General features: G+C 40.3%; 1 protein-coding gene across 5 annotated transcripts in view; it reads left to right on the top strand.

Annotated features, from left to right (window-relative positions):
* The window catches only part of ODAD4 (outer dynein arm docking complex subunit 4), a 60,956-nt gene extending 38,669 nt beyond the window's left edge, over nt 1-22,287 (top strand). The window contains exons 7-10 of one of the 5 annotated variants that reach the window (XM_074223911.1): nt 13,491-13,687; nt 14,925-15,025; nt 16,521-16,605; nt 21,340-22,287. In XM_074223911.1, coding sequence (XP_074080012.1) covers nt 13,491-13,687; nt 14,925-15,025; nt 16,521-16,605; nt 21,340-21,566 — 610 coding nt within the window. In that variant the 3' untranslated portion in view covers nt 21,567-22,287. Of the gene's footprint in view, nt 1-11,735; nt 11,824-13,490; nt 13,688-14,924; nt 15,026-16,520; nt 16,606-21,339 lie in introns of those variants that run through there. The other 4 variants (XM_074223910.1, XM_074223909.1, XM_074223912.1 and 1 more) reach the window with 4 other exon arrangements.
* The last annotated feature ends 2,988 nt before the right edge of the window (nt 22,288-25,275 follow it).

Here is a 25,275-nt window from a genome sequence, read left to right as displayed (position 1 = left end):
GATATAATATATCCCCTGACAGTCGCTCTGAGTGAATCCCATAGGTTTTGGTATGTTGTTTCATTATTGTCATTATCTAGGATAAAATGATTAATTCTTTCTATAATTTGTTTTTTGGTCCACTCATTCTTTAAAATGAGGTTATTCCCTTGATGGACTTGCTCGTTCCATCAGTGCAGCAATCAGGGACAATTTTGGGCTGTCTGCAATGCAGAATACCATCTGTATCCAGATAAAGAGCCATGGAGTTTGAACAAAGTACAAAGATTATTCTCCTTAATTTAGGGGGAAAAAAATCTTATTATCTGATCTTGTTATCTCTCATACTTTTTGTTTCTTCCTTAAGGATATGATTTCTCTCTCATCACACTCAATTTGGATCAATGTACAACATGGAAACAAAGTAAAGACTGACAGATTGCTTTCTGTGGGGGGGTGGGGGAGAGAAGTAAGATTGGGGGAAAATTGTAAAACTCAAATAAAATCTTTAATAAAAAAAATTAATCCAACAAAAAATAAAAAAATAAAATGAGGTTATTCAGTTTCCAATTGGTTCTGGGTCTATATCTCCCTGGCCCAATTGGGTCTGGGTCTATATCTCCCTGGCCCAATATTGCATATGACTTTTATTGCATTGTGATCTGAGAAAGATGTATTCACTATTTCTGCCTTTCTGCAGTTGATCATTGGGTTTTTATGTCCTAGTACATGGTCAATTTTTGTATAAGTGCCAGGTACTGCATAGAAAAAGGTATATTCCTTTCTGTCCCCATTCAGTTTCCTCCATGTGTCTACCATATCTAGTTTTTCTACCTATTTACCTCCTTAATTTCTTTCTTGTTTATTTTATGATATGATTTATCTAGAACTGAGAGCGTAGAGGTTGAGGTCTCCCAATAGTAGAGTTTTGCTGTCTATGTCTTCCTGTAGTTCTTTCAGCTTCTCCTCTAAGAATTTGGATGCTATCCCATTGGGTGCATATATAGTCAGTATTGAAATAACTTAATTTTCTATGGTACCTTTTAGGAGGATAAAGTTTCCTTCCTTATCTCTTTTAAAGCTCTCTATTTTTTCAACTGCTTTATCTGAGATAAGGATTGCTACCCCTGTTTTTTTCACTTCAGCTGAAACAAAATATATTTTGCTCCAACCTTTTACCTTTACTCTATATGTATCTCTCTGCTTCAAATGAGTTTCTCATAAGCAGCATATTGTAGGATTCTGATTTTTAATCCACTCTGCTATTCACTTACATTTTAAGGGAGAGTTCATCCCATTCACATTCAAAGTTATGATTACTAATTTTTTTTCTTTTTTTGCTTTTCATTTATTTATTTAAATTTTTTAATTCTCATTTTGTACAATTTTTTTTACATTAATAAAATATTCTTGTTTAAGAGTAAATGAAATACCCCCTCCCCCCATAAATATAGACTTGCTTGAGTGATAAAGTAAAGGGGAGAGAAAAAAAATTAAAATAAAAAATAATAGTAATAATAGTAGATATGGCCAGGTTGCTCAATGGACGAAGCACCAACCCTGGAGCCACGAGCACCCGAGCCCACATCCAGCCCTGTAGACCCAACAATCACCCAGCCATGTGACATGCAAGCCACCTGATCCCCACTGCCCTGCAATAACCAAAAAGAAGGAAAAAAAAAGACCCAAAATAAAATAAAATAGTAATAATAGTAGGGGTGGCTGGATCACAGACAGAGCATTGGCCCTTGAGCCAGGAGCACCCAGGTCCAAATCCAGCTTCAGACAACCAACGATAACCCTGCTATGTGGCCCCAGGCAGGCCACCCAGCCCCATTTGCCCTGCACCCTCCCCCAAATAATAATAATAAAAAATGTGCTTCAGTCTTTGTTCCAACACCAACAACTCTGTCATGGGTGGATCACATTCTTTATGGTAAGTCCATCGCAAAAGTTACTTCCATATTTTTCCAACGTTGCCATTGCTGATCATAACTCCCTCTTTTCTTATTTCTCCACTACCATGTACTATATTTTCTCTCTCCTTTCACTCTGACTCTGCTGTAGGTAGCTGAGTGGTGCAGCAGACAGATCCCTGGTCCTGGGGCCAAGAGGCCCTGAACCCCCATACCACCCCTTAGGCCTAGCATCCACCTGGCCCTATGGTCCTGGACAGGCCTTCCAATCTCAGTCCCTTGCAAGAAGTAAAAAAGAAAATGTGTTATATCTGACCACTCTCCCCCCATGGTCCATCCTCTCCTCCTTTATTCACATCCCCCTGTCCCCCTTCTCTCCTTCTTACTCCAGATGTCTATACCCCATTGAGTATATATGCTGTTTCCTCTTCTAGCCACCTCTGATGAGAGCAAAGGTTCCCTCATTCCCCCTTGCCTCCCCTCTTCCATATGATTGCAATAACTCATTGTAATAAAGAAAAATCTTATTATATGAAATATCTTGGCCTGTTCCCCCTCTTCTTTTTCTTTTTCCCATTGCATTTCCTTTTTTTTTTTCTATTGACTCCATTTTTACACCATATTTTATCTTCAAATTCAGCTTTCTCCTGTGCTTCAACTATAAAAGCTCCCTCTACCTGCTCTATTAACTGAGAAGGTTCATATGAGTATTATCAGTGTCATTTTTCTATGCAGGAATACATGCAATTCATCATCATTAAGTCCCTCATATTTTCCCCTTCTCCTCCACTCTCTATGCTTCACCTGAGTCCTGTATCTGAAGATCAAACCTGTTCAGCTCTGGCCATTCCAACAGGAACATTTGAAATTCCCCTGGTTCTTTGAAAGTCCATCTTTTTCCCTGGAAGAAGACATTCAGCCTTGCTGGGTAGTTCATTCTTGGCTGCATTCTAAGCTCTTTTGCCTTCTGGTATATTATATTCCAAGCCCTACGAGCTTCCAATGTAGTTGCTGCTAAGTCCTGTGTGATCCTGACTGCAGCTCCACAATATCTGAACTGTGTCCTTCTGGCTGCTTGTAATATTTTCTCTTTGACTTGGGAGTTCTGGAACTTGGCTATAATATTCGTAGGGGTTGGTTTTTTGGGATCTCTTTCTCAGGGGGATCAGTGGATTCTCTCCATTTCTATTTTGCCCTCTGCTTCTAGAATATCAGGGCAATTTTCCTGTAATAATTCTTTGAAAATGATGTCAAGGCTCTTTTCCTGATCATAACTTTCAGGTATTCCAATAATTTTTAAATTATCTGTTCTAAATCTGTTTTTCATATCAGTTGTTTTTTCAATGAGATATTTCACATTTTCTTCTAAATTTTCATTTATTTAGTTTTGAAGTATTGATTCCTGATTTCTGGTAAATTCATCAATCTCCCCGAATTCTATTCTTTGTTTGAAGGATTTGTTCTCCTCAGAGAGTTTTCTTATCTCTTTTTCCATCTGGCCAATTTTGCTTTTTAAAGCATTCTTCTCCTCAATAACTTTTTTGAACTGTTTTATCCATTTGACCTAAGCTGGTTTTTAGCATGCTATTTTCTTCAGCATTTTTTTTGGATTTCCTTGACTAAGCTGCTGACTTCATTTTTCATGTTTTTCCTGCATCTCTCTGATTTCTTTTCCCATTTTTCTTCCAACTCCCTCATTTGATTTTCAAAGTCTTTTTTGAGCTGTCATATCCTGAGCCCAATTTCTGTTTTTCTTGGAGTCTTTAGATGCAGGAGCTTGTGCTTCCTCATCTTCAGACTGAGTATTTTGATCCTTCTTGGGCTCATTTGCAAAATATTTCTCAATAGTGTTCCTCTGATTTCTCTGCTTGCTCATTTTCCCAGCCTGGGCCTGGTTTGGGGTGCTTCCTGAGCTTTTGTGACACTCCCACAAGGGTCTCAGTGTGTGAGGCTCTGTCCTCCCTCCTGGTCTGTGAATGACCATATGCACCCCCCTCTGCCACAGGGCTGAGGTGGGGGGGCCCTGCTGTTCTATTGGGTGGCCTAGACTGCAATCAGGATCTGAATGTGGTCAGAACCCCAGAGTCCTGTTTCCAGGGGCAGAGGACAGATCTCAGCAGTCTCTCTTCACTCCCCTCCCTGAGTTCAATGGGCTCATGCCCTGGGGGCTCCTGCTTACCCACTCTGCCTGCTTGTGTTTCAGCATCTGGGCTGCCGAAAGACCCTGCTGCTTGCTGTGTGCCCTGAGGGCTGCGCTCCACGTGCTCGCTCTGGCAGAGGTCCCCTGCTGTTCCCCCACTTTATGCCCGGTGCTCCCCAGGGTGTAGCTCTGGAGACTCCCCCACTGCTATGAGCCACAGCTCCCAGCACCCTGGGGCTGCCTCCAGGAGGCTGAAGCTCTTTCACTCTGGCTGGCCACCCTGTTGGCCGGCAGCCCCTCTTACCCCGGGGAGCAGAGCCTTTCTGCTCTTTTCCAGATTACCTTGCATAGGAGAACTGCCTCTCTGGGTCCCTTTGTGGGTTTTGTCTCTCGAAAGTTTAGTTAGAGTCCTTAGTTTATAAGTTTTATCAGAGAGTACCTAAAACTCGATTCCTTCTTGTCGCCATCTTGGCTCCATTCCCCTGATTACTAATTCTTTATTGCCCTCCATGCTATCTTCCCTCTGTTTGTATTTTCTTTCCCACCCTTTATCCGTATTCCCCAGTATTTTGTTAATGAATACTACCTCCTTCAGTGTGTTTGCCCTCCTATATCCACCCCCTTCCCTTTCTTTTCCCTTCCCCTTTTTCCCTTTTCCCTTCCCTTCTTTTTATTAGTTCCCCTTTTTTCCCTTCTCCCTCCCCTTTTCCCCTTTTAGTACTTGAAAGGTTAGATTTTTTTTAAGTTAACTAAGTATGTATGTAGATTGACTTTAAGCCAAGTCTGATGAGAAGACTCAGGTGTTTCTCATCTCCTTCCTTCTTCCCCTCTATTACCATAGGCATTTTGTACCTCTTAGTGTAATGAGATTTACCCCATTCAATCCCTTCCTTCCTCCCATCTCCTTCCTGTCCCCCTTTTTAAGGAGGTAGTGTTTTTAAAATCATTCTGAGTCATAGAAAATTCTGAGTATCCATCACTTCTAGCTAAGTACATTCTATCTAATAGAGTTAAAATTCTTGAGAATTATTAGTCTTTCTCCCAAGTTAGGTTATAGCCAGTTTCATCCCATTGGATAGCAGTCTCATGGATAGGTCATGAATGTCCATCACTTCTGGCTAGGGATATTCTCTCTGTTAGAGTTAACAGTTCTTAAGAGTTGTGAGAATCCTTTTTCCCGATGCTGGGATATAGCCAGTTTCAACTTATTGGATAGCAGTTTTTTTCCTTTACCCCCCCTCTTTTTTTTGTTTTACCTTTTCATGTGTCTCTTGAACCTCCTGTTTGATGTCCAAATTTTCTATTTAGCTCTGGTCTTCTCATCAGGAATTTTTGGAATTCTTCCATTTTGTTAAATGTCCATCTTTTCCCCTGAAAGAGAAGGCTCAGCTTTGTGGGGATAGTGGGTTCTTGGCTGCATTCCAAGCTCCCTTGCTCTTTAGAATATCTCGTTCCAGGCCCTTCGATCCCCTAATGTTGATGCAGCCAGGTCCTGTGTAATCCTTACTGTGGCTCCTTGGTATTTAAATTGTTTCCTTCTGGCTGCTTGCAGGATTTTCTCTTTTATCTGATAGTTCTGGAATTTGGCTACAACATTCCTTGGTGTTTTCATTTTAGGATCTCTTTCTGGAGGAGATCGATGTATTCTTTCTATAACTACTTTGCCCTCTGGTTCCATGATATCGGGGCAATTTTCCATCACTAGATCCTGTAATAATAAGTCCAGGCTTTTTTTCCTCTTCAATGTTTTCAGGAAGTCCAATAATTCTCATGTTGCTCCTCCTCAATCTATTCTCAAGGTCAGTGGTTTTGCTGATGAGGTATTTTACATTTTCTATTTTTTCTATTTTTTTGATTTTGTTTAACAGGCTCTTGCTGTCTCATGAAGTCATTAGTTTCTGTAGACTCCATTCTTTTTTTTTTAGGGAGGAGTTTTCTTCATTTACCTTTTGTAACTCCTTTTCCACTTGGTCAATTCTACTTTTGAAAGAGCTTTCCATTTGTCCAATTGAGGTTTTGAGAGAATTATTTTCTTTTGGAATTTGCCCAATTGAGGATCTGAGAGATTTAGTCTCATTTTGTATTTGTTTTCTTGTTGCAAGGTGTTAATTTTTTCTTGGGTTTCTTTTTCCAAATTTTCCAATTGATTTTTAAACTCCTTCCTGATTTCTTCAAGGAAGTCTTTCTGTGCTGGAGACCAGATCATATTCTCCTCAGAGTTTCCAGGTCTCTCTGAATTAGGGTCTTTTCCTTCCAAGAATTTTTCTATGGATCCACCTTTTCACTGACCTTTCTTCATTTTGCTAAGACCTTGAGTTGGGAAGGGGCTGGTTCACAGGGGCTTGGTGTTGGGATCCCTAGAGGCTTTACTCACTGAGTGCAATTTCTCCGGCTGGCCAGTAGGAGGTTCTGGTTGCTTTCTCTGGAGTGTCTGTGACCTTGATTGAGGCCCTCTCCCTTAGCCTGAAGGGAGCCGTTAAAGCTGTTAAATCCTTTTGCCTTCAATCAATGGTGGGTTCTAGCCTGGGGTGAGGTCATTCCTCTTCCTATTGTGAGCTGGGCTGGTTCTTTTGCTCACACACCTGTGCCTGAGACAAAAGTAGTCTACAATTGTGTTTGTTCTGGGAAGAGGCTTCAGCAGCAGTGGAGGCATGGACTCAGAGTTCCTCAGACCTGAAGAGCCCAGGGATGGTGTCCACAGGTCTCCTGCACCAGAACTCTCCCCCCAGCCCTGTTGGCAAGCTCCAGAGGGTCAGCACCAACACCAGTGCCTCTGCTCCCTAGTAGACCCAAGCCCCCACAGTCTAGCCCTGCACTGATCAAGCAGGTCCTGCACTCAGGCTCCAATCCAGCCCCTTATCAGGCTGATCCACTGCTGATCCACCCTCTGTGCCTGGACTGCTGCAGAAGACAATTCCTGAAGTAGATGTTCTTTCTCCTGGCTTTTCTTTCTGGGTTTTATGGGTCGCATTTCTGTTAAGAGGTATGTTTCATATCATAGATGTGAAGAATAAGGGAAGAATCAGGAGACTTTAGAACTGTGCCTGTCTTCTCTCTGCCATCTTGGCCAGAAGTCCCCCCATAAGCATATTTTCATAGGTTTGGGGGCATAGTTCCACAAACTCTTTACCAAATTGTAGAACTAGTTTATAATTAAGTTTATATGCATTGCTGGTGATATAGGTTATAGGGATTAGGCAATAGTAAGGAATTCACCAACTCATATTTAATGTTATCAGGAACATATAAGTTTATTTCATATTACTGTGGGCTACATTTCCTTAGGAAAGTAGCAAAGTTAAGAGAGAGGAAAGATTTTAGGGAGAAATAAAAGCAGTAAAAGGGAGGGGCTGAGGAGTAGCTAATAATACATAGAAATCATATCCTTAAGTAAGAAAAATAAAGTATGAGATAGCAAAATTGCATAACAACATAATGGGTTTTTTTCCTAATTTGAAGGTAATATTCTTTGGTCTTTGTTCAAACTCCACAGTTCTTTCTCTGGATACAGATGGTATTCTCCATTACAGATAGCCCAAAATTGTCCTGGTTGTTGCACTGATGTAATGAGCAAGTCCATCAAGGTAGATCATCACCCCCATGTTGCTGTTAGGGTGTACAATGTTTTTCTGGTTCTGTTCATCTCAATCAGCATCAGTTCATGCAAATCCTTCCAGGCTTCCTTGAATTCCCATCCCTCCTGGTTTCTAATAGAACAATAGTGTTCCATGACATGCATATACCACAGTTTGCTAAGCCATTCCCCAATTGAAGGATATTGCCTTGATTTCCAATTCTTTGCCACCACAAACAGGGCTGCTATGAATATTTTTGTACAAATGATATCGTTCTATTAGAAACCAGGAGGGATGAGAATTTAGGGAAGCCTGGAAGGATTTGCATGAACTGATGCTGAGTGAGATGAGCAGAACCAGAAAAACACTGTACATCCTAACAGCAACATGGGGGTGATCATCAACCTTGATAGACTTGCTCATTCCATCACTGCAACAATCAGGGACAATTTTGGCTCTGTGCAATGGAGAATACCATCTGTATCCAGATAAAGAGCCAGGGAGTTTGAACAAAGTTCAAGGACTACTCCCTTTAATTTAGGGAAAAAAAAGTGATATCTTTTTGTCTGGTCTTGTTATCTCTTATACTTTATGTTTCTTCCTTAAGGATCTGATTTCTCTCTCATCACATTCAGTTTGGATCAATGTACAACATGGAAACAATGTAAAAACTGACAAATTGCTTTCTATGAGGGGGTAGGGGGAGGGAAGTAAGATGGGGGAAAAACTGTAAGATTCAAAATAAATAAAATCTTTAATTAAAAAAACAAAAAACAGTAGAGTACTATAGTCATTTACTACTCTTTCTTTTGTACCTCTTCTAATCTACTGATCCATTACTCTATTTTTTTTTTTTTGCTTTTTTCTAGGTAGTGGAGTTTAGTGCCTTGCCCAAGGTCACACAGTTAAATAAGTATTAAGTGTCTGAGACAGGATTTGAACTCAGGTCCTTTTGATTCCAGGACTGGTGCTCAATACACTATACCACCTCTGCTCTGCCCCCATTACTCTATTTCTTAACCAGTACCAGGGAGTTTGATGACTTTATAATATAATTTTAGATCTGGTACAGCTAGGCCATCTTCCTTTGCATTCTTTTTTTCATCAGTTCCTTTGATAGTGTTGACTTTTTATTGCTCTAGATGAACTGTTTTTTTTTCCTAGCTCTGTACAATAGTGGGGGGGTTTTTTTGCTTGTTTGTTTTTAAGGTTTTTTGCTAGGCAATAGGGTTAAGTGGCTTGCCCAAGACCACACGGCTAGGTAATTATTAAATGTCTGAGATCGGATTTGAACCCAGGTACTCCGGACTCCAGGGCCGATGCTTTATCCACTGTGCCACCTAGCCACCCCTTACAATAGTGTTTTGATACTTTGGTATGGGACTGAATAGATTAACTTAGAATTGTCATTTTTATATCAGCTCACCTACCCAACCCAGGAGCAACTCATATTTTTCTAGTTGTTTAAATCTAACTTTATTTGTGCAAAAAGTGTCTGTAATTGTAGTCATAAAGCTCCTAGGTTTGTTTCAGTAGGGAGATTCCCAAATATTTTATATTGTCTACAGGTACTTTAAATGAAATTTCTCTTTCTATTTGTTCCAGGTAGGTTTGTTGGTAATATAAATATGTTGGTTTATATTATATTCTGTACCTTTGTTAAAATTGTTCATTGTTTCAAATAGTTTTTTTTAGTTGATTCTCTAGAATTCTCTAAGTATACCATCATATCTGAGGAGTGACTTTTTTTTGCTTATTGCTTATTCAAATTCCTTCAATTTTTTTCTTCTCTTATTGCTAAAGTTAACATTGCTAATATAATATTGAATAATAGGGATGATAAGGAGCATCCTTGTTTCACCTCTGATCTTACTGGGAATACTTCCAGTTTATCCCTATTACATATATGACTTGCTGATGGTTTTAGATAGATATTTATCATTTTAAGGAAAATTTCAATTGTTCCTATGCTCTATAGAGTTTTTTTTTTTAATAAGAATGAGTGTTGAAAAAGCCTTTTCAGAATCTATTCAGATTGGGGGATGGCTAGGTGGCGCAGTGGATAGAGCATCTGGAGTCAGGAGTACCTGGGTTCAAATCTGACCTCAGACACTTAATAATTACCTAGCCGTGTGGCCTTGGGCAAGCCACTTAACCCCATTGCCTTGAAAAATCTAAAAAAAAAACCCAACAGAATCTATTGAGATAATATCTGATTTTTGTTAGTTTTGCTATTTATATGGTCAATTATTCTTATAGTTTTCCTAATATTGAACCAGCCCTCCATTATTGTTATAAATCCTACCTGGTCATCATGTATTATTCTGATTATAAATTACTGTAATCTCTTTGCTAATATTTTATTTAAAATTTTTGCATCAATATTCATTAGGGAAATTGGTCTATAATTTTCTTTTTCTATTTTGTTTCTTCCTGGTTTAGGTCTTTGTGTCATGGTACTCCTGACTCCAGGGCAGGTGCTCTATTCACTGCACCACCTAGCCACCCCATTTTTTTTAGGTTGGTTTTTTTTGCAAGGCAAAGGGGTTAAGTGGCTTGCCCAAGGCCACACAGCTAGGTAATTATTAAGTGTCTGAGGCCGGATTTGAACCCAGGTACTCCTGACTCCAGGGCCATTGCTTTATCCAGGTCTTTATGTTATAAAAGGAATTTGGCAGAACTCCTATTTTTCCAAATAGTTTATATAGTATTAAAATTAACTCTGCTTTAAATGTTTGGTAGAATTCATTTTTTATAATTCTATCTGGTCCTACAGATTTTTTTTCTTAGAGAGTTTATTGATGTCTTTGTTCAATTTCTTTTTAAAAGGGGCAGTTTGGTTTAAAATGTTTTTAATCAGATTAGCTAATGATTTACATATTTAATTAGATATTTTTCTCTTTCTTGAAACCAGTTCCTGCTTTTATTTATCTATTTAATTTTTGTTGTTTTCAATTTTATCTCTTTTTGATTTTAAAAATATCTATTTTAGGGGCAGCTAGGTAGCTCAGTGGATAGAGCACTGGCCCTGGAGTCAGGAGTACCTGAGTTCAAATCTGACTTCAGACACTTAATAATTACCTAGCTGTGTGGCCTTGGGCAAGCCACTTAACCCCATTACCTTGCAAAAAAACCCCACCTATTTTTGTAATTGGTTGGAATTTTTAATAATTTTAGTTGCCTGCCCAATTTATTGATTTCTTTCTCTAATTTGCTGATGAAAGTGACAATCATAACCTGTTTCCTAATTCTGTCTCTTTTTATCCAGGGGATCTCTAGTCCATTCTGATGGCAATATTGTTTTTGTTATGCTTCCCCCATGTGGTTATTGCATTGCCTCAAAGAATTCTATCTTCTTAATATAAAATGTTGTTCTGCTCTCCTACTCCCACCCCTTTTATCAATCTTGCTCCTTTTGAATAAAAGACTCTGCCAGAGCCATTTTTTATGGGTTCTATTCCCTCAATAATCAATAATATTTATAGGTCAGTTTTTAAGAAAATTTATCTTAAAATCACTTAGTCACCTTGGTCAATATATATACTTTGTACAGTTTTGAATTGTCCATGGGTTTTATTGTAGGCTCCATTTTTAGATTCAGTTCCAGTGATTTTCAAGATTACTATTCTTCCTACCCTTAAGGTATGACTATGAAATCATAGATCTAAAGACAGAAGGGACCTTTGAGATCATTCAATCCAGTTAGTCCATTTTACTTTTGTCGGAGCTGAAACCCAGCAAGATTAAGTGACATGTCCTAGATTATACAGGTTAGTGGGAAGAGTTAGGATTTGAACCCAGGTTCTTGGACTTCCAAATCCAGTAAAAGATTTCCTTGGTATTTTATAAAGAATGAGCTCCTTTCAGATTTGAATGGATCATTTGTACTTTGTAAAGTATCTGAGAAGTTCATTTGTTATGAGAAAGTCAGGAAAGCTGCTAAGGGGTCCAGGGATAGAGAACCTGCCCCTAGTGCAAAATTTGCTGATATGAAGACTTGGACATCCCAGGTCAGGGTGAAGTTTCTCATTGAGGCAGTACAGCCTTCAGTGGAAGAAAAAGGAAAGACTAATACAAATAAGGCACTAGCTTATTGGGATGACCCTACTCTTTCACTTGTTTCAGTGCTAGGATAAAGGTTCCTTCTCCTTCTGAAAGAGTACACTAGGATCCCAGCTGAGAATCGCAGCTGAACCTTGAGCTGGAGAAAGAGCGGCCATGAGGTGTGTAGAACTGGGGTAGCAGGGGCAACTATGGAGTAAGGAGGCCAAGACTTTAGGGGTGATACTAGACTACTAGAAAAATGTCAGAAAGGATGCTGCTGAAACTCCCCAGACTAGAGAGACTTCAAAATGTTAATCCTATATTTCCTTTCTCTCCCCTTTTAAAAAACTAAATTTCCTTTAAGACAGAGGAAAAATCTTTTTTATCTTTTTTTTGTTTGTTTTAAATGTTTACTGTATCTTAACAATTTTATCCTCATGTCTAGGGGCATGTATGTGTGTGTGAGAGAGAGAGAGAGAGAGAGAGAGAGAGAAAGAGAGAGAGAGAGAGAGAGCTAGAGCTAAGAATTAGAGAGGAAAAAAAATCTATATAAATCTATATAAATAAATAAAATTCTTTATACAGCTACTTGGAACAGGGGAAGAGTATATACACGAGGAAACCCATTTAGTAAAGATCATTAGTAGGGTGAGAGGGGGCAAATAGGGCCTGGCTAAACAATCTTGCTCACCACACCAAACCACCACTGCTACATAGGTAAGCAGTTTTCTTCTTTTCCAAAAAGACCAGTTTAAATCTTGGTTTTAACATTCACTTTTCTGTATTATCTTGGGCAAATTGTTTAAACTCACTGAGCAAATGAAGTAAATTATACTTAAAATTCCTATCTCACTGAGAGAAAAGCACTTCACAATCCTTCAGGTGCTATATAAATGTGAGCTGCTATTGTCTCAGTATCTTACCAGAAGTGATACAAAATACAGAATGACTTGGAGCAGAGAGAAGCTAGGAGGAGGAAAGCCAGTTAGGCCACTATTGCAGCTACCCAAAGACAGCAATTAAGTTCTGAACCTGGGTGGTAGCAGAGGAACTCAAAAAGTGGGGGGAGGGAGCAGATTTGAAAGATATTTTTGATGTAGAATTAGTGAGCCTTCACAATTGACTGGGTTTGCTGGTGAAGGAGAAGAGTAAAAGATAAGCACAAGATTTTGAGCCTAAGTAACTGGGAAGAGGAAAGATTGTTTTCACATTTGAAAAAGGAGCTGCTTCAGAAAAAGAGACCCACTGGCTATTCTTTCTTATACTGAGGAAAGAATATGTAGAAATGGACTTTTACTTCAGCAAGAGGATTTTTGCTTAAATTTCAGAAATAACTTTCTAAAGAAGTATAAGATAATAGGTAGCAAGTAGGTAGTGCAGTGTATAGAGCACCAGTCCGGGAGTCAGGAGGATCTGAGTTCAAATGTGACTTTAGACACTTAATATACTGAGTTTAAATGTGACTTCAGACACTTAATATACTTACTTAACTGTATGACCTTGGGCAAGTCGCTTAACCCCATTGCCTTGCCAAAATAAAAATAAATAAATAAACAAACGAATGAATGAATGAATAAATAAATAAATAGATAAATAAATGGACAATAATAGAACAGGTAAGCAGGAAATTTAGATTCTTTTTTCTCTCTGTGATTCTTTAAAAAGAGGGAGAGATTCCCATCTATGGGACAGGTTTAGTTTTACCCAAGGGCAAGGAATTAAAAATGATCACATTCCCTATTGTAACATGGCCTCAGGCTCCTGTGGATATAGGTAGAAGAGGGCTGAGGGCAAGAAGCTCTCACCCCACCTCCCCTCACCCTGGCCTTTTCTCAGGTGGGAAGAGAAGATTCCACTTGCAAAGACCAGCCTGGAGAAGACCTGGCTGTTCCATGAGATTGGCCGTTGCTACCTGGAACTCAACCGGCCTTGGGAAGCCCAGGAATATGGGGAGAAGTCCCAGGCTTGTGCCGAAGAGGAAGGTGATGTCGAATGGCAACTCAATGCCAGTGTCCTGGTGGCCCAGGCACAAGGTACAGACAGACACCCTAACCCTCTCTCCCTCCCCCTCTGAGGCAGCCACAGTGCCTGTATATGCTGCCAAACTGTCCCGGGCTGGCTTAACATCCATTGAGCCATCTCATGGTGTTGCCCACTTAGGACTGCCTAGGCTGATTCTGATGTGAGTACACAATCCCATCTTTGACTGGAATGAATGACCTAAACTTAGCTAATCATTGAGCAATATTGTCTGCAAGATCAATGGGCTTGCAGAGAGGGGAATTAAAGAGGGTAAGAAATGGTCCCTGCCTTTAGGGAGCTTACATAGTCTAGGGATAATAAAAAAAGTTGGTAAAAAAAAAGTTATTAAGACAGTGAAGAGCAAGTGCCAAGCTTCATAAATGCCACTCCTTTTGTTTGGGGTCTATTTTCAGTTCCCCTGGGATCCCTCTTTTATGGGACCCCTCTGTCAGGAGTCTCACCCAACCTAATGAAACAGCTCTTGCACTTAAGGGATTCAGTCAGGGAGCTCAGTTGGAGGGACACAGAGACCTGTCTGAAGAATATTTAGGGGGCCATACTTGAATGCCAGGAAACATGGAGTGATGGGTCTGTGCATGCTAAAGAACTGCAAAGTGCCAGCATGGTGGGGGGAGAGTGAGTTGAGGAGGCAGCACTGCCCTTCACTCTGGGGGACACTCATAGTAGACTGAATCCTGAGACTATGGAGAGCCCAGGTATTCTCAGCCAAGCTCTCTTTCTATACTGCAAATTTTCTTCTGGTCAGCTTCAGTTTGCCAAGTGATGGTGGGAGGAGGAAAGGAAAGCATTGTGGGGTAGGGGACAACTACACTGGCTTTGGACTCAAGATACCTGCAAACTTTTCCATTCCTTAGTTGAGTGATTCTAGGCAAGTGATTTTGTATTTGTTCCTTTAGATCTATAAAATGAGGGAGATAGATGGAATTATCTCTAAGATTTCTCCAGCCCTATTACTTCTAAGGTCAAAGACTTGGGAAAAAAGATGGGACTGGTTGAAAAAGATGGTGTCAGCTAGCTTATTGATGATGCCCTTATTGTCCCTGGAGGCCAACTGAATTAATCCAGGTTTGCTTGGATATCTTCCCCTGATTTTTGGCCCCAATAACCCATTTTGTTAGTACCAAGTCCTGGATAATCTAATCTGCAAATCAGACCAGAAGAGTCATAGGGCCCATGTGGTGCTGCCAGCTGTTAATAACCATTCCCTCTCCCCCCCTTTTTTTACAGTTAAACTGAAAGACTACGAGTCTGCAGTGAGCAACTTTGAGAAAGCCTTGGAGAGGGCAAAGCTTGTCCACAATAATGAGGCCCAAAATGCCATCATCAGTGTAAGCCTACCCCCCCCACCCGCTTCAGGCAGCCAGAAGGGTTCAAATGGATTGCCTGTGGACAAGACTGGCATTTTTGCACTCTCATTGTCTCAGTACCCCCACTTCCTAGCACATAGAAGGCACTTCATAAATATTTGTGAATTGATTGATTGATCCACTTCAAGCAATTAACTATTCTATACCTTCTTGATATTCAGGCCTCTCTGGCCCTTTGGATCCCTTTTGAGGTTTTCTTAACAGAGATATTGGAGTTTTCATTTCCTTCTCCAGTTAATTTGACAGATAAGGAAACAGAGGCAAACAGTATCCCAGATTCACAGAATACCTTTAATAGGGAGACCCTGCCTCAGACTGGCATCATGTTCAGGTTCAATGTTGGGATGAGATGAAGTACTCATTCATAGATCACTAAGCAGTTAATAAAAAGAGACTTGTTTAGCCCTAACATAGAAAGGAGGGTCAAGAAGGAAAAAGGTAACACTTAACCTGGGTAGACCTGGCTCCTCTCATTTCCAAGTGGAAATCCTTCTGGTCATCAGGGCAGAGTGTAGTGACTCCTTGTCAAGTCTGATACAACATAAGCTCTTGAAGTTGACTGGGGTAATCTCCACCACTTAACTCACTACAAGATGCATTGGTACAATAGGTTAGGTCTGGCCCAGGCTGGGGCAGAGAGCTCCAGCTCAAAACTGGATTAAAACAAAGCTCTCAGAATTTATCTGGCAGTGAAGAGGGAGGCTTACTTAGATGAATGGAGAAGGGACAATTTAAGCAGGGAAAGAAGACAGCTTCAATGGTCCAATGGCTTGCATAGCTGGCATCTGCTAGTCAGTCAAAAGTCTGAGGGCAAAGCCAAGGGACTAGCTGGAGCATTCATTCTGAAAGCACCTACTGTGTACCAGTCATTGTGCTAAACCTTGCAGATACATAAAGAGTTAAGAGACAATCTCTGCCCTCGAGGTATGGGGCAAGAGAAGACAAGCAAATACCTTTACAAATAAGCTATAATTAGGATAAATAGGAAATAACTGCAGTTAAATGAACATTTATAAATGATGTAAACAGTGTGTTTCTTAGTGCCTCCTTTCTTCTTGATACCATTGTTTTTCCACTGTTACTGTGAAAGTAGAAGGGGCTACATAAGAGGGCACCCTGCTGGTCACCCTGAACAAAAGATTCATCGACCCAGACCAACCTGAGCCTCTTGGCCCTCGCCAGGAGCCAGTGCAAGGCTTATTATGTTTCCTTGTCTTCTAAGGAGGATTCATGCCACATAGTGCATTGTGGTGACTAATTGATGGTTGACTAGTATATACTAAACATGAGTACCAAGGAAATGGGGGGGGGATAAACAGCACTAGATGGCAGTTTGAAGTGGTGGGGAGGGCTTGTTAATCAGGGGAAAGTGGTGGGGGAGACTAGGCTGTTTGGGGTTGACAATTTATAAATTTATAGTCCACTGATTCTTACCATTTTTTTCTGCCACCTCTAGGCCTTGGATGATGCCAACAAGGGCATCATTGAAGAACTGAGATCGAGTCGAAACTCTGAGAGGGTCAAAGACAAGAAAGAAAAAGGTGAAGAAGCCTAGAGAGAATTCTTGGGGTCAAGAGAAGTGGAGAGAAGGGAAAGGGAGAGCTTTATTTCTGGTCCCTGACCAAATTTTGTGTTATCTTTTCCCAAAGAGATGGTTTGTTACTGTGCTCTCTCTTTGCTTTCCCTTCTGCCAGGCCTTGACCAATCTTATAGTGGCTTTAGCCAGAGAGGTTGGACATAACCCCTGAGCCTTTAGGCCTTGTATCTAGTCAGCAACCTCATGCATTTTCTACTCTTTCATTTGGTGAGGGAGCACTAGGCAAGGAGGGGACCTCAGACTCTTTCCCCTGCATGATCTTTTTCAGAGCATAGAATTGTAGAATCAGAGCTGTAAGGGATCTCAGAGAGAATGTGGTTCAATTTCTTTATTTTCTTGAAGAGGAAACTGAGGTCTGAAGAGCTGTGTAAATTGGCCAGGGTGAACCCAGGCCTTATGACTCCAAAAACCAGCTCTTACCATAAAACTAGATCATGGATTAAAAGTGCTTTTGTAACTGGAAAGCATGATACACATGGGAACTCACCTGCAGTTCATGGAGGAGTCAATACTTGTAGAATGAAAGTAATACTGGATAGTGATGACAGAGGGGTGGGGTAAAGGTGGTGGGAGATGGCTCTTTCCCTGGTCAACTGGAGGCTGCACTGAAATCTGTTGTGTGACAGGACAGGACTCTAAAGTGTACTGTAATAGGCTTGAAACCTCTCCTGTTCCCCAACAATGAGAGTAACCCCAGCTGCTTGGCCAGCCAATGGCACTAGAAGTGGTAATTCATATCCTCAAGGACAGAATCAGGTCTGTGGGACATGTGCCCAGCCTAGGTGCTCTTAGGTCTCAATGTCATTTTATTCTATCATATAACAACAATTTTTTAATTTTATTTTTTCTCAATGAGGTAGCTTTTCAAATATCCTTTTGAAAGTTTATAAGTTCCTTATTTTCCTACCATCTTTCCTTACCTCCCCCCCTTCTCAAGACAGCAAACAATCTGGTAAAAGTTGTACATGTATGATCGTATTTAACATATTTCCATATTAGTCACAACAACATTCTTTCAACAAGCATTTATTTATGCTTACTCTGTGCCATGAGAATATGACTAGCAGCATTTCAAAAATTAGAGAGAAGTAGTAGAGTGTAAAAATAATTTGAAGAAAACTTGGCAATATAGCCACTAAGCAAATAATCATCCACATGACATTCAAGGATGACTGTGGAAAGAAGACTAAAACAAAAAACAAAAGAAAAATGGAAGAGTTGGAAAAAAATAATTTCAACAAAGTTTTTTCCCCATCAAGGATAGTAGAACGATCACACCTGGACCTGTCTTGATAGTCTCTGAGAGGTACCTTAGTGTCACTAAAGAGGAACAAAGACAGGATGAACAAGTGGGTTAAATCAAGTACAGTATATATATAGAAAAGATCTGTACTGAAAGTGATATATTTGTGAGTCATTGAAAACCAACATACAAGGTTTCTGAAGGGACTCTTCCTTTTGTGTGTGTGTGTGTGTGTGTGTGTGTGTGTGTGTGTCTGTATGTGTGTTTGTATACATTTGTATACATGTGCATATGTATTAAGGCAGCAACAACAGGGGATAGAGAACTGGCTTCAAAATAAGGAAGAGCTGAGTTCAAGTTCTCTCTCTGACACTACTAGCTGTGTGATCATGGACAAGCACCTCAGTGCTCTCTCTAAAACTCTGAATTGTGAAGAAGCTGACTTGCACTGGTATAGGGAGATTTCTTACCTGGGGAATTTCTTAAACCTGTGACATTCAAGAGCCAGTCCCTAACAAAACCTTTATGGGTCATTGGGAATGAGGTTTTCACAAGCATTATTCAACAATGGACCATGTCTTTACCATATCACAATTAACTTATTAACTTATTGTATAACTTGTTTTCCATAAGTCAAGATCATTCAAAAGTCCTTGGAAGATGGAATAACAGAATAGCCCCATATAATGATCCTCTGCTGGTAAACTGCAGGCAAGGCAAAAACAAAACAAAACAAAGGTTTTACTACCATGATGCAGGTAATCTAGAGCCAAGACTCTGTTGAGAAAGGATTGATTCCAGGGGAATAGTGGGGTCCTCCAAAAACCCTTGTTTGCAGATAATACTGGATTGAAAGCATCAAACCTCAAGACAATGGCAGAGCCTCTTGGAATATCTCACAATCCCAAGGACTTTGGCCTATCTATTGAGGAAAGACCAAGTGGAGGAAAAACATTGATTGTCCATATTTGAATTTGCATTTAAATGGATTTTCTAGAGAATTTGTCCAACAGTGTATTTGAGACAGTACAATGGATAGTGTTTTGGGTTCAACATAAAAAGGTTACAATGCTTCAGGGCATTACCATGCTCTTTTCCTGCCCTTGGGTTTCATCCTAAAGATGAATACTGATATTTTATCAGTGTTGTTTGCCGGCAATGAAATGTTGAATACCACTGCTTCAGAAGAACCAAGGCTGATTATTATACAGAGGACTGTGGAAAGGTTCATGGTGCCAGATGGCAACCTGGAACCAATGAGAATGTCTTCAAAGAATTATATGACTGGAAGAAAAGGCAGGCTGGGCAAGAGCAAAGGTGACAGTAAACAGTGTCCCACTAGTCCTCTTGAGATGTTGAAAATGAGGAAAGCCTGCAGCACACTGGGTGCATGGATCCCTAGTATATGGATGAGAGTTGCACATGACAAGCAAGCATGAGTTGGTCTTAAGTTGGCTGTACAAGGTGCTGGCAACACAAAAAAGTAAACCAATCCATCCTTAAGTTGCTTCCATTTTAATTGGGGAAAATGTGTTTCGATTGTAAGAATAAAATTTATATGGAATGCTGAATAATTTATTAGAGCATGTGGGCAGGAAAGGGCATTAACAATGGGGAAGCTCAGGATAAGCCTTATGGCACTGGAGTTGGGCTTTGAAGGAATAATAGAATAGGATCTAGAGATGGTGGTGCATGGGACCAGTCTGTTTAAAGACCCAGAGGTGGGAGGTGGAATCTTAAGGAAGGTAAACACCAAGAGGACCAGTACACACAGACTACACAAAGTCAGCTGGGGCCAATTGGGCCAAATTGGGAAAGGCTTTAAATGCCAAGCCAGAGTATATCTTGGAGACACTATAGAGACATGGGATGGACTTGAGTGAGGTGGTAATGTGGCTAGACCTATGCTTTAAAATTTCATTGGCAGCTGAGTGAAGGATCAGGAGGTAGGAGGACCCCATCAATGGGCTACAGCAGTTCAGAGCTAGAGTGGAGGCTGTGGGCCAAATGTGAGAGCTATTTAAGAATTAGAACTGACTAGGCTGGGAGTTTTTGACTTCAATTCTAGCCCTCTAATCACTACATTATCTAGATGCCTTCCAATGGGAAGAGTGTGGATGTCCTCAATAAATGAGGAATTAAGGAGCGAGATCACTTTAGGGGGGAAATACATTTGGTTTGAGATGCCAGTTGAAGCGGTCTACAGGCATTTGTCAATGTTCTTATTTGTAAAGTTGTAACTAGAGTGTGATAGAGAGTGAGGTTGTGGGTCAACCAGAACCTGCTGTTCTAGCAGATAAGTGAGGAGGTCAGACAGGATGACATTAGTCACACAGGGAACCAAAGATGGCACCAAGATGCTTTATGGTATTAATTGGCAACAAGAAGCTTTAATGCCAAGTAGGATGGCCACTGCTCTCTCCTAGGAAAGATCAGGGCATTCTTTGGGAAATATAGTGGGTCCCACAAATAAGGAGGTTCTTAGCATTGCCTTTCCTGCTGGAGAGCAGCTAGGCTACCTCAGGAAATGATGCTGCTCTGGGTGGTCCAAAGCAGAGGCACCTGTAAAATGGAGGTGCCTGAATATAGACTTCCCAAGGCAAGGATGATGAAACCAGAGTTTTTAATAGCCTTTTGGTGAAAGCTTTTTAAAACATCCATGAGTATTAAGTGTCACCAGACTCCCTCCTGGGCAAGTGTTTTGCCCTGCACTTCCTCCTTGGAACTGAAGAGGGCAGCACGAGTACATGTTTTAGTCTTCCCTGGGGCCATGAGAGGACAAGATTCCCAAGTTATCTCCCATTAAAATTCCTGGGAGCCTGTGGCCAGTGTTTCAGGGAAGAACTGCCCAGAAATAGAAAGTGCCTAGGCTTTTTGGCAAAGGATTTCTTGGGATTGACAGTACTCCAGTAAGACTGACTCGCTCCACTCCTTCCTTGGCTGGCAGCTCATGTTCCACCCAAGCCTTCCCACTCAATAATCAACACGCATCCTAGGGATTCCTCTCATTCAGAGAAGCTGCAGAGTACAGCAACTGAAATTCAACAACCCTAGTACAATTGAAAGAGGATGGGATTTGAAGCTGGAGGCCTGAGTTTCAATCACTTCCCAGCTTCACTGGCTTCACCCTTAAAATTAAAAGGCTGGACTAAGTGACCCCAAGGTCCCTTCCAACCCTAGGGCTGTGGATCCTATTCCCTCCTCCTATACCCTAGCCCTTCTCCTCATGCACACTTGTCCTCTCATACACACACACATAGGCATTATAAGTTCTTAGACAAGAAGTACAAATGAATCTCAGAAATAAAGAGGTCTAATAAAATACCTATTCTTCTGGGTGACTCCTTAAGATGCACTTCTCAGCATTATTAACCCTGAGGTCAAAGATTGGTTTTCTCTGCCTGGCAACTGATATTAATCTTTTTTTCTTTTTAGATGAAATGTTCAATGATCTCAATGTGGAGAAAAATGAGAAAAAAGAAAATGGAGACAAAACTGACTCAGAGAGGGGTGGGAGAGATGTAAAGAAGATAAAAAAAATTACAGCACAAATAGAGGATGAGAATCTGGGTAGGGAAGGGCAAGGAGTGAAAAGGATGGAAAATGAAGATGTGGAAGAGGAAGAAGAGAAAGAAGAAACAGAAGTTGATCATGCTCAATAAGATGAGTAGTATGCACTACATTTCTGAGTGTTGGTGCTTGGAAGGAAACATTCTAGATTCTAGGGACTCAATTCAAAATGGATTGAAATTTGAAGATGAGTATTTTAAAAGAAAAGGAGAATTATGTGAAGCTGAGGACTGCTTTCCATAGGCTAGGCTCTTCTGCTCTTCATTTATTACTCTTCAAATACATATAATATATTCCCTCTTATAGACTTGGATTTTTACTCACATTTTTTCTATTTCATTCCCAGAAGAGACCCTGGGAGTGAAATTAGTAGCATTGGTTTTCAAGTACTGTTGTGCTCATCCTGGCTGAAAATGGAGTATTAGGAAATTCAGAATGATCAGAGAAACCCTATCCAAAAGCTTTTGGGGAGAAAACCAACGGGAGGCTGAGGACTTACTCCTTGATAGTCAATTCAATACAATAAACACAAATAAAAGGCACTATGCTAGGACAAGAGACACAAATACAAACATGAAATAGTTTCCATTTCCTCTCTACTGGAAGAGATATAATACAGAACCAGTGGAGTAAATATCAGGTAATTTGAGAAAGGTGCTAATGCTATCTAGTAAGGTGGTTCAAGGCAGCTTTAAAAAAAGAAAGTCAGAGGTGACAGACTCACTCCATAAAGGAAATGCTGAACATAAAGTTTTTGATTTTAAGAAACCATTTACAAGTCTCCTGTGCTATTCTTTTTTTATATATGTAGATTTTTCAAGGCAATGGGGTTAAGTGGCTTGCCCAAGGCCACACGGCTAGGTAATTAATAAGTGTCTGAGACCGGATTTGAACTCAGGCACTCCTAATTCCAAGGCCCGACTGCTGACTTCAGTGCTCTGTCCACTGCACCACCTACCTGCCCCTTCTCCTGTACTATTCTTGTGAAAAAAGATGGAGAGATTGGGGCTAAATGATAGCATAATTAGTTTTGGAAATAGATGTCCAGATCCAAAAAATAGTCCTTAAGGACCTTCAAAGCAGGGCCTTGGAGATCTGTTCTAGACCGAATACTATCTAAAATGTTTATAGTGGCTTGTTTAAAGATATTGGTGATGTGCTTACCAAATGTGCAGAGTTCAAAGCTTAGAAATACAGCTACCCATTGCATAATAGTATTAGAGTCCAAAAAGATCTTGACTGGGTAGGACACTGGGCTGGATCTGATAAAAAAAAATAGAGATAAATATAAAGACAATACTTGTGTTTTAGGGAAAAAAAACTTCAAGTACAAGATGGAACTGGGGAAGGGGTTGAGGCCACAAAACTAGGTAGCAATTCACTTGAAAAAGATCTGGGTGGCGGCTAGGTAGCACATTGGATAAAGCACTGGCCCTGGAGTCAGGAGTACCTGAGTTCAAATCTGGCCTCAGACATTTAATAATTACCTAGCCGTGTGGCCTTGGGCAAGCCACTTAACCCCATTGCCTTGCAAAAACCAAAAAAAAAAAAAATCTGGGAATGCAAGTTCAAAATAGAAAAGTGATAGAATAGTCCCAAATAACCCCCAAATTGATTATTATATTTACTGGGGCAGCTCCCACTTGTCAAACAGATGTCAGAGGACCACGATTTAGGAAGGACATTGATAAATTAGAGGGTAGCAATAAAGATGAGACTGAAATCACACCAAGGGAGGATTAGTGAAAAAATGTTTCATGTGAAGAGAAGATTTAGGGTAAACTATTTCCAAGCATTTGACAATTTGGCATATGGAAGAAGGCTTAGACATTGCTTGGTCCCAGAGGGCAGACATAGAAGTCATAGGTAGAAGTTGAACTGCATTTAGGCTTGAGATGATGAAAAAAATGCCTAAAAATTATGATACCATGCCTAAAAATCATGATACTAAAGTAGAATGGGCTGCCTCAAGATGTAATGGGTTCTCCTGCATTTGAGATTTTCAAACCAAGGCTGAAGGACTACTTTTGAGGTATGTTGTAGAAGGGATTCCAGATATACAGAGCTTGAATTCTGGTTTCAGAGACTAATAGAAGCAATGGGTAACCTAGCATTTTTGAACATTGGAGTGACATGGTCATACTTTTGCCTTAGGAAAATAATTGTGGCAGCTGTGTGGAGGATGAATCAGAGAAGGAGTGAGGCTGGAGACAAGGGAGCTTATGATAAGGAATGCCTTAAAAAAGAGGAGTAGCTTTGTGCCTGCAGAGAGACATGTGGAGGATTGATATGTTGATACAATCTGACTGGTTATGAATAGTAAGGATGATAGGTAGAAGACAGTTAAATTTAGAGGGAAGGGCAATGAGCTCTACTTTGGACAAATTGAGTTTAAGATGCTAATAGGATGTCCAGATGATGTCCAGTAAGCATTTAGAGACGAAGGTCTGGAGGTTCAAGAGAGAGGGAGATAGAGTAGATGTTTCCCTTCTATCTATATAATTTATGGTTTTCCTAGTCTTAACCCTGCCCCCCCCCAAAAAAAAACTAAACCCAAAAAACCTCCAACAAAAAAAATCCAGAAAAGCTTTTTATCTGGGGTTTAATCTGGGTCAGTGAATTTTTATCAATATACATCTAAATATAGTATATAATATACATATATATATGTGTGTGTGTGTGTGTAACTTTCTATATAATTAGTTTCCCTTTCTAATCCTTTTATGCTTTTAAAAAACATGATTCTGAGAATGAAGCATTAGATTTCACCAGCCTGCCAGAGAGTCTGTGACACAAAAACTGCTAAGACTTTGACCCTTCTAGTCCTTTCAGTTACAGTTCTATCTTTCACTTCCCCTCCATGTTAAACTAAAGGAAACAGTTGTTTATGCCTCATACCACCACTTCCTTAGTCACCACCCTTCCAGCTCCCAGAATTCATTCCCCTTAACAGTACACAGATGAACCTGAGAAGGAAGGGGATTCATTGATCTTCCCTCCTCTCTTCCGTGATTTCTGCAATTTAAACCTAGTTTATACCCTCCTAATATTCTTGCCTCACTGTATGATAATGATCGATAGCAATTTGTGTCATCCTTTTAAATTTTAAGCCCAATGTTATCTCATTTTATCCTCACAACAACCATGGGAAGTAGGTGCTGCTATTATTGCCATTTTCTTTTTTACAGATGTAGAAACCAAGGCAGTCAGAGATTAAGTAACCTGCCCAAGGTCATCCAGCCAGTAAGGGTTTGAAGAAGGAATGGAACACAGGTCTTTCTACTTTTTAAGTCAATGATCTCATCTTTGCATCATCTAGCTTTCTATCTTTGTTCTTCCATCTTTTAAAACAGAATGATCCTTCGCTCCCTTGAAGGCTCTTCATTCTTTTCCAGGGCTGCTTTATGTAGGAATCCCTTAGGAGTCTGACCTGAATAGCTCAGGATCACTGGTTTTAAAATTGGGACGTTAGCCACTGTCTAATCCAATTTTATAAATGAGAAAAGTGGCCCTCTTCTATCTTTACACTCGTTGAGGATCTTCATTACTACATCATCTACCATTTTTATTCCTTTTACTCAATTCAATGAGTTAATACTTGTTTAAGGAACTTTTTTAGGCTAGGTGTGGAGGATACAATGTAAAACAATGTCTACTCTCAATGAGAAGGAACTGAACACAAAAGGTAATTTCAGATGGGTAGAATGCATTGGGGAGCTCAGGAGAGGAGGCTTGTAGGAGGCAGCAGCAGCTGCATTCAGCTTCACACTAGGGAGCGAGGGAGACCACGTCCACAAAGGC

This window comes from Macrotis lagotis, chromosome 2 (assembly GCF_037893015.1).
Source record: "Macrotis lagotis isolate mMagLag1 chromosome 2, bilby.v1.9.chrom.fasta, whole genome shotgun sequence".
NCBI classification, from domain to species: Eukaryota; Metazoa; Chordata; class Mammalia; order Peramelemorphia; family Peramelidae; genus Macrotis; species Macrotis lagotis.
This window is presented reverse-complemented; position numbering and strand designations above follow the sequence as displayed.